The sequence below is a fragment of the Acanthisitta chloris genome, unplaced genomic scaffold (assembly GCF_000695815.1).
Source record: "Acanthisitta chloris isolate BGI_N310 unplaced genomic scaffold, ASM69581v1 scaffold38376, whole genome shotgun sequence".
Taxonomy (NCBI): Eukaryota; Metazoa; Chordata; class Aves; order Passeriformes; family Acanthisittidae; genus Acanthisitta; species Acanthisitta chloris.
Window position 1 is genome coordinate 1 of NW_008680423.1, and position 10303 is coordinate 10303.

Here is a 10303-nt window from a genome sequence, read left to right on the forward strand (position 1 = left end):
CTTGTCCACATCGGGTCAGGCTGCTGGATCATCTCCGAATCATATCATGGTTTGGATGGGAGGGACCTCAGAGCTCGTCTCGTTCCACCCCTTGCCGTGGGCAGAGACACCTTGCGCTAGAGCAGGTCGCTCCAAGCCCCGTCCAGCTTGGCCTTGGACACTTCTAGGGATGGGGCAACCACAGCTTCTCTGAGCAACCTGTGCCTTCCCCTCCCCTTGTCCTTCCCTGTACAGGACCTTAGCCATGGTCTGGTGTCCTTTCTAGGGCTGTGGGGTGGAACCCTGGCTGAAGAGTAAAAGAAAGTGCCGCTGCATTTTGGCTGATAGAATCTTGTGTTTGCAGAAGTCTTAGGGGTTTTACGTGAAGAAGCATCTTGCAGCAGTGACCTGGTTTTATCTGTAAAGATGTGAATTGTCAGTGCTTAAAGAAAACGTTCCACCTGCACTCAAGTCAAGTATAGGCAACTGGGAAGTCTCACAGCCAACATTTTATTGACAGGTTCATGCCATGGAGTGTGCACAAAGTGGTGCAAGGCAGTATAGGTTGTGACTCTGTTTCGCACTGTCATCCTCCTTGTAGGGAAGCTTATTTGGCTTTTGGTCAGGCAATATTAAAAATAATAGTGGGACTGCTGTCCAGAGCCTTAGAAAATAGAAAACGTCAGTCATTAAACAAATATTTCTGCTCCTTATTTGCAGGTTTTGATGTTGCAAAGACAGGTGATGCCCGAATTGGGTTTGTGGGGTTTCCATCAGTGGGGAAATCTACTCTGCTGAGTAACCTTGCTGGAGTGTACTCTGAAGTGGCAGCATATGAGTTCACTACACTGACTACTGTACCTGGAGTCATCAGGTACAAAGGAGCAAAGATACAGGTGAGATCTTGTGCCTGTGAGGGTGAGATGGTGTAAATAGATGCAGTGCTGTTAGGGCTGAGTGGTCTGGTTTGACATCAGCAGGGTAGAAGTGCTTGACAATACCTTGGAAATGTTTCTATGAGGTACTGATTTTTTCCTGCATTTCAATTTGCCCTGGGAAGAAGTTCCTGTGGTAATTGTTACATTGTCTATGAGGTGATCTGTTTCACTGTACCAATAAGGCACATGGGCTAAGACAGTATCTAAGAATCAAAGGGGAAACAGTCTTGTCATACGCTGTTCAGATGTGCAATAGGGTCAGCTGGCTTATGTCAAAGTAGGATTTATTTTCTCAATGAAGAAGACTGTTTTTCTCATGTGATACTTTCCTTCCTGTGAACAAATAGCTGCTTGATCTGCCAGGAATTATTGAAGGTGCCAAGGATGGCAAAGGCAGAGGACGACAGGTCATCGCAGGTGAGTGTATTAGAGCTGGAGACAGCAGCCCGTCACTGGCTCAGTTAGCACAGCACAGGAGAATGAAGGGTGGAATCACCATTGCTGATGTCTCTAAAGAGCTGGATTGTTTGCTGCACTGAGCTGCCTGCAGAAAAGCAGTAGCTGTTTTCATTTTGGTTTGTTTTCAGTTCTCCTTTGTGCACTTGCTGAGCTCACGCTCTGTGTTGACACTGCAGTGAAAGTACATTAGCAGTTTTGCAGGCAGATGTGATCCCATCCTGAACAAGGCTGCTGTCTGCATTTCTTCACCCAGCTTACAGCCCTCAGTCTGGGGTCTGAGTGGAGACAGGAAGAAAGATTTTTTTCCCAGCCTCTGATTCTTACAACGTGTCAGGATCTGTCTATCAGTGGTGCTTGGCCAGCACTATAAACTTGAGTCTTGCACTGGAAGGGGCAGTGTGCTGGCCTTCAGGGGGGTCATACTGTCATCAGTGCACCGAGCCATGTTTTGGGTGTTTTGTCTCAGGTTGTGAATGTGCTTTTTTGAGAAATTACTTTTTTTTTCTGATTCTTAGTTGCTCGAACCTGTAATCTCATTCTGATTGTTCTGGATGTGCTGAAACCCCTTGGTCACAAGAAAATCATTGAGAATGAACTGGAGGGATTTGGAATTCGACTGAATAGTAAGCCCCCCAATATTGGCTTTAAAAAAAAGGATAAAGGAGGCATTAACCTTACAGCCACAGTAAGTTGAGAGTTTTCTTTAACCAAAATGTAAAAAAAAATTGCTTGCAGGAAGAGGCATTTGCAGTTGATGGTTTGCTTGGGACCATGCTGTGCTGTGGCTGCTTTAGAGGCTGAACTGCTGTCATGAACTTTCCTTGGAGGCAACACACACCTCTCCTGGAGCCTGACCACCTCCTCACCCCCAAAGCAGAGGCGCAGTCACTTTCCACACTTACAAGTTTGAGGTCCAAAAGGAGAGTGTGCAAAAACTGCTTTTCACTTGGTGGCTACAGTGTTCTTCTGGAAAAGATTTCTCAGAGTTCCAGGCCTTGCAACCTGGACTACTCCTCATTTCCTGTCTACCATGGAATCTTTAAAAACATAGAAATAGCCACAGACACAAAAACTCTGAACTCTGGGCTCTAAGTACCTAGCATGTAGTTGTGTGGGGTTTGTGTTGTAACTGGTCCCAGACTGACAGGAAACGCTTCTGGAATGTCTGGTTGCAGCTCTCAGTGGGGTGCTAATATAAATGAAGCTGTTAGGAGTTAAATCTGACCTCTCCTCAGACTACCTATTGCCAGTCACGTGCAATAACTTAACACAGCAATTATTTCTAGTAATCCATATTCAGTGGTTGCTAGGTGACAGCACTGCTAATTGTAACAATTACTTGGCTGTAAACTCTTCCATTCCCTAATCCTGTGTCCATGTTCAGTGCCCTCAGAGTGAGCTGGATACTGAAACAGTGAAGAGCATCTTAGCGGAGTACAAGATTCACAACGCTGATGTCACACTGCGCAGCGACGCCACTGCTGATGACCTGATTGACGTTGTTGAAGGAAACAGGTACTGCTGGGACCCTGGCTTGGCATGCCTGCAGTTTGTATCGCAAGGAAAGGAACTGTCCCTGGAGTTCGCTTCGCACAGAAGCTAAGCCAGCAATGTGGCATCAACAGGGATAGAGTGAAGGTTGTAGTGTACTGCTGCTGGGCTGCTGTAACCATTTCCTTCTCTTTGCAGGGTTTACATCCCATGCATTTATGTCCTGAATAAAATTGACCAAATTTCCATTGAGGAACTAGATATTATTTACAAAGTACCCCACTGTGTCCCAATATCTGCTCATCATCGCTGGAACTTTGATGATCTGCTGGAGAAAATTTGGGACTACTTGAAGCTAGTGCGAATGTGAGTCACAATCGGTGCTTTCTGTGGAGTGCAGCGTAAGGCTGAGACTGAAGAAGGTCTCAGGAATGGATGAATGCAGATTATTTTATAATGGTTTTCTACTAGCTGAATTGTTTGCTCTATAAACAGGAAATTGTGCTCGTCTGTTGTGTGGCAGCCACAAGTGCTACATTTTAACTTGCAGGGAAATTAAATGAGGACCTTGTGGAACCAAGACCAAAGCATATGCTAAAAACTTCCTGAAAACATGAAATTCTACTCAAACTTAGTGTAAAATCATGAATTCCAGAGGTAGACTGAAAAAATGACTGTCATGCATTCAGCTCTCTTAACAAAAGTGAATTTAGTTCTGTATCTAGAATGTCAGATAGTTTTACTGTATTAGTTATTCCAGGTTTACCTCAAAATTGTAATGCATTTTTGGATGAATTTGCAAATCTGTTAATACTCATAATACATAACTCTAATCTTCTAAATTTGTATCTGCCTTGTGATAATATAAAATCTATTGTGAAAAGGGATTTTTAGTATGTTTGGACCTCTGGGCTATAGTTTGTCAAGTGTTTTTTCTAATACCTGTTGAGTTTTGTCACAGAAAAATCACCAGTCAGAATCATAATATCATGGATGTTCTTTTCCATCAGCTAGTCCTGTTTCATCCTTTTTTTAAGCACCTACACAAAGATCCCTAGTAAGAAACCTTTGCAGCCACTGGCTCCTCGGATGCATTTTCAGTTTAGGAACACCAAACACTTTACAGCACATCCAGTGTCACCACTGGAACAGTGGAACTTGGCCCATGTGCCTGGGGTGATGTGTGGATGACCGATGAGATTTCATGAGTTCAAAGAGGAGGTTTTGGTACTGACTGTTCCATCTCCATTACAGCTACACCAAACCCAAAGGGCAACTCCCAGACTACACCTCTCCCGTGGTGCTACCTTACTGCAAGACTACAGTGGAGGATTTTTGCATGAAGATCCACAAAAATCTCATTAAAGATTTCAAATAGTAAGTATTATTTTAAAAGAACGATTTGTACAGAGTAGAAAATTCCATGGCTATATTTGATGTTCATATGCTCTTTCCTGGGTAAATTTTCTCCATGGGGAAAATGTTTGTGTCTGGAAGTTGCACTAGACACAGCATTACAGCCCTTGGCCCACATGCTTGAGTGTTTTGGCTGCCTTCGTGCTTTGCTTTGATCTCTTGTACCCTGGTTCACACACCACTCAGCCAGGTACTTGCAGGAGAATAAAAATAGCTCTGAAGCATTGCTTTCTGTATTAGCTTTGTGACAGAAATAGCTGTTGTGCTGTTTACTTATCATACTAAACCTTTTAAATTTGTTTTTTTTTCTCCTTTCAGTGCACTGGTCTGGGGTTCATCTGTTAAACACAATCCTCAAAAAGTTGGCAAAGATCATACTCTTGAAGATGAGGATGTTATTCAGATTGTGAAGAAATAAAGTTGTTCTCACATGGTTTGTTGCTGTACCTGAATTTTGTCATTAATTTTAAGTAGCAAAAAAAGGCCATTTCTAAATGGATGTTGGGTTTTTATTATAGTAAAACTGATGTTTCTGGCCAGCTTGTACTGCAGTATCCTGTTCTGGAAGAGCTTAGACATGAGAAATTCAAGTTAAGTGACTTTCACAAGGGCAAAATCTCACAGGAAGCTTTGATGCCAGGGATGATTTTCTGCTGCCTGTACATGCCTTTCCAAATTGGAAAAAAGTTCACACATCAGGAATTATTTTATTCTAAATTAAAACAAGCTATGAAAAGCAGAGGCTGGAGCACTACATCTTATGAAACAATCCTAGAGGACAGAGAGTTCCAGCTGCCTTAATCTGAAAGTGTTCTTGTTTGAATACTTCAAGGCTATTAATAGTCCTGCAGTTGTGGAAAAGCTGGATGTTTCTGCTCAGGAGCAGTTGCTGTTTCAGTTGTGTGGACTAGTGGAAGCAAGGGTGCTGCTTGTGTCTTACTGTGGTAAGGACTGAACACCCTTCTAAGTTTTCTTGAAAGAATTTCCTGCCTAGTTTAGAGAAGGCAAGTAAGGTGCACAAGAGAAGCAGAGGCTGCTCTTTAGAGAGTCTGTTGCTTTAATAGAGGAATAAAGCAGCTTTTATCTCCTGGTAAGAGCTCTATCAAATACATCAGCCTCTAGCATTTGCTTTCCTACAAAAAGGAAGGAGGGGGGTTTGGTTAATAGGGGTGTTCACTTAGTTGCATCAGAAATGCTCCCCCTCATGTTATTACACATCCAAGGAGAAATGCAGTGATTAGACACCCACTCAAACACTAAATCTTTACAACAGTGGTCGCTACTCAGTCTAGTGAGGAAACATCCAAGCCTTGATTCTACTCTCAGCATTTCCAACCAGTTATTTTTCTAGCTTCCTGGATAAATTAGTGGAAGTGCTGCAGGTGTGCTGTGGTTATCAGCCTTGAGTGCAAGGGGCAGAGTAGGAGCTGTGCACAGTGAACCCCATATTCAACCTTTTGTTTGAGCTGGTTAATTTTATAAGTTCTTCTGGTACACTGAACCACCAGGGCTGTACAGAAACACTTTCATGCAGCAATTCCAGTCTGTGTGTCCAGTGAGACCAGTTAACCTTCAACAGAGCAGACTGTTCCTCCCCACCCCTGGGCTAAAGTTGGAGCAGATTCAGCTCAAACCATGGTTCCAGCTTACACACAAGAACAATGCTAAAAATTAATCAATATACTGACAATTTAGTACAAGAGTAGTTGATACAGCTGGTAGAATCAACTTTATTTACAGAACGTTACTGGGAAAGTGTCAAGTTAAAAAAGTATGAAAACAATCTTACAAGGACAAGCTGGTGATTGCATGTTTTACAGGGATTGTTTTGGGAACAACCACTAAAAATATGGGTGACCCCCAACAGCTTCCACATTGGAGCTTTCAGCTTGCTATTTCCACACAACACTGTCTCTGCTGCACTGACGAAACCCACCCCAGCACACGGGCAGTGGTTAGAATACAGACAGGTGACTTTTGTATTTCCCTACTCCTGGTGTTGCATTCAGTGAGGCCGAACAAAGAGGAAGTCTGTGAGAATTCTGGTTTTGCTTTCACCACCTTTAAAAGAGCACAACAGCCTAAGCTAGAGAGAGGACATGACAGCAGTACTAGACTCAACGCAAGTGAGGGAGTGAAGTGAGGAACCATGCAGAAGGATGGAAGAGAACATTTAACTCTTCAGTAAAGTTAAACAGGCTTAAAAGGAACATAGTATCTTAAAACCAAATATACACAGTAAGATCACAAAACTACCCCATCCTCCCCCTTTCAAGCCACAGAACAAGACTCCAAAGGCAAGTTTCACAGTAACTGCATCACTGGATGCACAACTAGAGGACAGTTCTCAGGACTGCATTCTACAAACAGAACTAAAGGTGGTATAAAACCACAGCTAGGACTGGGGAATTGAAGGGTGAGGATTCAAAGGCTCCGTTTTGATGACCTTTAGTAACTGGTTTGAAAAATTAAAACAAGAAAAATACTGCAGCTAAACAAAGACCAGCACCAGCCCTCTTGAAAGAGCTATGACCAGTAGATACCTATAGACTGAAGATTTGGCTTTATCATGACTGCACCAGGTCCCATCCTCAAGGCTGTTCAAAAACTAAACAATTCTCTCATTTGGTGTCAAGAGTCACACACAGGGCATCAGACCTTTGTTACACAGACAGCAAGATGTGGGCTTATACTTTGACACTTGAGCTACACTGAGTGCACAGTACGTGACAGAAGGATGTGACAGGGAGACCTAGAGGAGATGAGCAGCAAGAAAAGGCAAAGCAACTTCATCCTGTTCACTCACACTTAGGATATGCAACTTTAATCTTAAACAAAAGTCCCACACGTACAATGGAAAAAGGTCCAAACCATAGGCACAACTAAAGCTCAACTGTTATCAGCTACTCTTATGTACAGCTGTATAGATTCAAAAAGGCTATTCTAGGTGTATATGTACAAAAGATTGTTTATACACAAGTCTGTACACAAAGGTCTATACATGTAGTTTTCTGCAGGAGGAATCCACAGCTGCTACCTCTACACTAGAGAATATCAGCACTTCATTCACATATCTTACAAAAACGAAAGAAAAAAAAAAAGACACTTCCAGGATTAAACTGGCTTTGTCTGGCATCTAAATTTCTTCAGGCTTCACTATCCAAGCCATAATGGATTCTTTAGTCTTGATGCAGACATGAGACCAGGACAGGTGCCATGTGCTTTAGTCTCTCAGAAAGAAATCTTGCACAGAGTGCTAAAAATAAAAGCCCCAAAAAAACAAAACAGAGGTGAAGTCCTGACTATGGACATTTTTCATCCAGTCTATAGAATTGCAAGTGTTCCACCCAGTGGTCACTGTTCACTGCCGGTATTCCAGTTCATCTACACTGATGACTTTGGATGGCATGGAAGGGAGAGGCTGCTGCAAGACATCTGAACCAAACCACTTTGCAAGGCCAATGGGAGAGCCACTTCTCTGGCTGGGGCGATGGTCAAGCTGTGTGTGCCCGTGAGAGAATCCAGTCCGAGGCAGCACATTTTGGGGGTTTGTTTGTGCACCAGCAGGTGATCCCTGTGCTCCAGAGCCTGTGAAATGTAAAGCTATTAGAGGTGGAACAATACTCAGCACAGATTTGCCCTCGAGCTATCACCTGATAAGGCATGTGAGCTGAATGTGGCTTTAATCATTCTAGGAACCCTGCGAAATTCAGGCACCACATGCTCATTTGCATTAGGACTCCCATAAATGGCCTGGCACTGCCAGATCTGGGCACAACATCATTCAGGTTTGAACTGGAAGACCAGCATCAAATAGCATTTTACTGGAGATGGTGGGTGGCCTCTTGCCCAGCAAGGATGGAAACCTGGACACATGCTGCAAGAGGCAGATCTGTCAGTAACAACACACACTGAAACCAAATGCTTCACTTGGTCTTTCTTCTGGCACAAGAACCTGCAGTGGCCAAAACTGCCTGATACTCACAGAGGATTAGAGATTATCTAAATTAACAAAGTAGCTTGCTGGTAGCCCAATGTATTGAAACAGCCCAGCGAGTACAGTACCTGGAGCAGGATGTGCAGTGTTCTAGACCTCACACTGCTGCTTTCTGCTTCAGCCTACCTGATCGTTGTAGCTGCTGTTGCATCACCGCGAGCTGCAAAGGTGTCCCCGAGCGTGGATTTAGGATGTGATGACTTGCTGTTGGTAGTGGATAAAAAGGCTGGCCAAGGATGGGAGCAGATATTCCCTGCAAGTGAGACAGGTCCACTCCAGGAGGAAGCATACCTGTTGAACAAAAGCAAGGAGATTTCTTACCTAATAAGAATAAGGAAATTTCAACAAAACACAACACACATGTTTAGATGGGTTGGAATTTATTGCCTGATTTTAAAGGCAAGTTCTGATGTAATAAACAGTACCAATAATATCAGTTCGTGCACAGTCTCAAAGAGAACATGCATTAACTTCAGAGGAAAAAAAGGATGGATTACCTGCTTGCAGCAGAGGAAGGTGTTGCGGATGGACCCCCTGTGCCAGCATTCTCTGGACCAATCCTGGGTGCAGTTGATGAGCAGGTCGTACAAGTGGTACATGGGGAACAAGGGGTACTTGATGAACAGGACGAAGGAAAGGGCCTCCTGGTACTGGGGAGGCCATTGTAGGAGTCTTCCTACCAGCTGATTTGGGCCTGTAGTCTTGCTCTTTGGTGCAACGATTTGCTTGGGTAAGAGGTGTGGAACATGCAGAGCGTTGCAGTGCAGGTAGTTTGGTACCTAAGGTGGGCAAAGTTCCTTGATCTGCATTCTCCACAGAACTAGACAGTAGGTTATCTGTAGCTAGAATTGAATACAACTATTACAGTCCACAGCTAGAGATTACTCCTAATGAAAATTAATGCTAATGACTGGATTTGATAGTTAGGATTCCAGAAGTAGCTGAACTGTAGTCGTATATTTATTAGTAAGCATCTCTTTCCTGGATGCTTCTGGCCAAATTATTTAAAAAAAGTAACAAGAAGGATTATGTTCCACAGAAATCCCTTAACAGCAAGCTTAAATTACAACGGAATCATAGAATATTAGGGGTTGGGATGGACCTTATAGATCATCTAGTCCCAACCCCTCCTGCCATGGGCAGGGACACCTCCCCACTAACCCAGGTTGCTCAAGGCTTTATCCAACCTGGCTTTGAAATTAGACCAGAATCAGCAGTAACTGCATTGTTAATTCTTATTTTTGCCTCTTTCTTGGGAATTTTGTATTGGCAGCATGAATGAGTCAGTCCCAAAGGTGACAGGGGGTACAAGGGATCCTCCCTAGACAAGGCTGCAATTTGGAGTGTGTCACAAATCCCAAAGTGGTTTTTCAGTTTATATGTGTTTGGAGGTTAGCAGCAGTCTTCTGTATGTTATCTGCTTAGCAAGACTTGGAACACTAAAGCACCTCAAGAAGCTACTTCCACAGACCATCCAGATCACTTAGACAAAACCTAAAATACCTTAACATCACCTGCTACCAGCTGAGGTGTCCTGTTAACAGGAACTGCAAGCTACCTCTGTAGTTACCTACACTGCAGTACAATGTCATGGCCATTAGCCCTGTCAGTCTGACTGAGCCAGGAAAACAGTGTCCAGCATTCCCTTTTAATAGCCTCTTACACCAGTTCGGGTGACAAAATGCTTCCCTCATTTGCTGCACTTGAAAGAGCCTAATTGGTCTCAGCTTTGATTGTTCAGTTAAGATGTACCAAGAGCACTCTAAGTTTTCAATTCCTGGCATAGAGCTACAGAAGCATCATTGATTTTATGCTTGCTCATCAAGGAAAGTTGCAAACAAACTCTTATGGTCCAGGCCTCTTAGTCACTATTGCTCACAAACTGACACATAGGAAAAAATGGATTAAAACCCAACACTGCTGGAAGATTACACTTGGAAGTGTATCTCCCTCCGTAGCTCTAGCCTCCCCTCTCATTACAGGCTCACTCACTTCTATACCTTCCTCACCTCCACTCATCAGG

At 43.4% G+C, this 10303-nt stretch overlaps 2 protein-coding genes across 2 annotated transcripts in view; one reads left to right on the forward strand and one right to left on the reverse strand.

Annotated features, from left to right (window-relative positions):
• Positions 1–699: 699 nt before the first annotated feature.
• Positions 700–4717, forward strand: DRG1 (developmentally regulated GTP binding protein 1; the record flags this gene model as incomplete). Its single annotated transcript, XM_009077699.1, has 7 exons — positions 700–875; positions 1265–1334; positions 1892–2061; positions 2761–2891; positions 3066–3233; positions 4122–4244; positions 4602–4717. Coding segments are annotated over 7 exons (938 nt in total), but the record flags the coding sequence as incomplete, so codon positions are not given.
• A 2927-nt stretch (positions 4718–7644) lies between these two features.
• EIF4ENIF1 (eukaryotic translation initiation factor 4E nuclear import factor 1) overlaps positions 7645–10303 on the reverse strand; it is a 19772-nt gene continuing 17113 nt past the window's right edge. Inside the window, 3 exon segments of the mRNA XM_009077697.1 lie at positions 7645–7886; positions 8407–8571; positions 8778–9116. Coding sequence (XP_009075945.1) covers positions 7645–7886; positions 8407–8571; positions 8778–9116 — 746 coding nt within the window.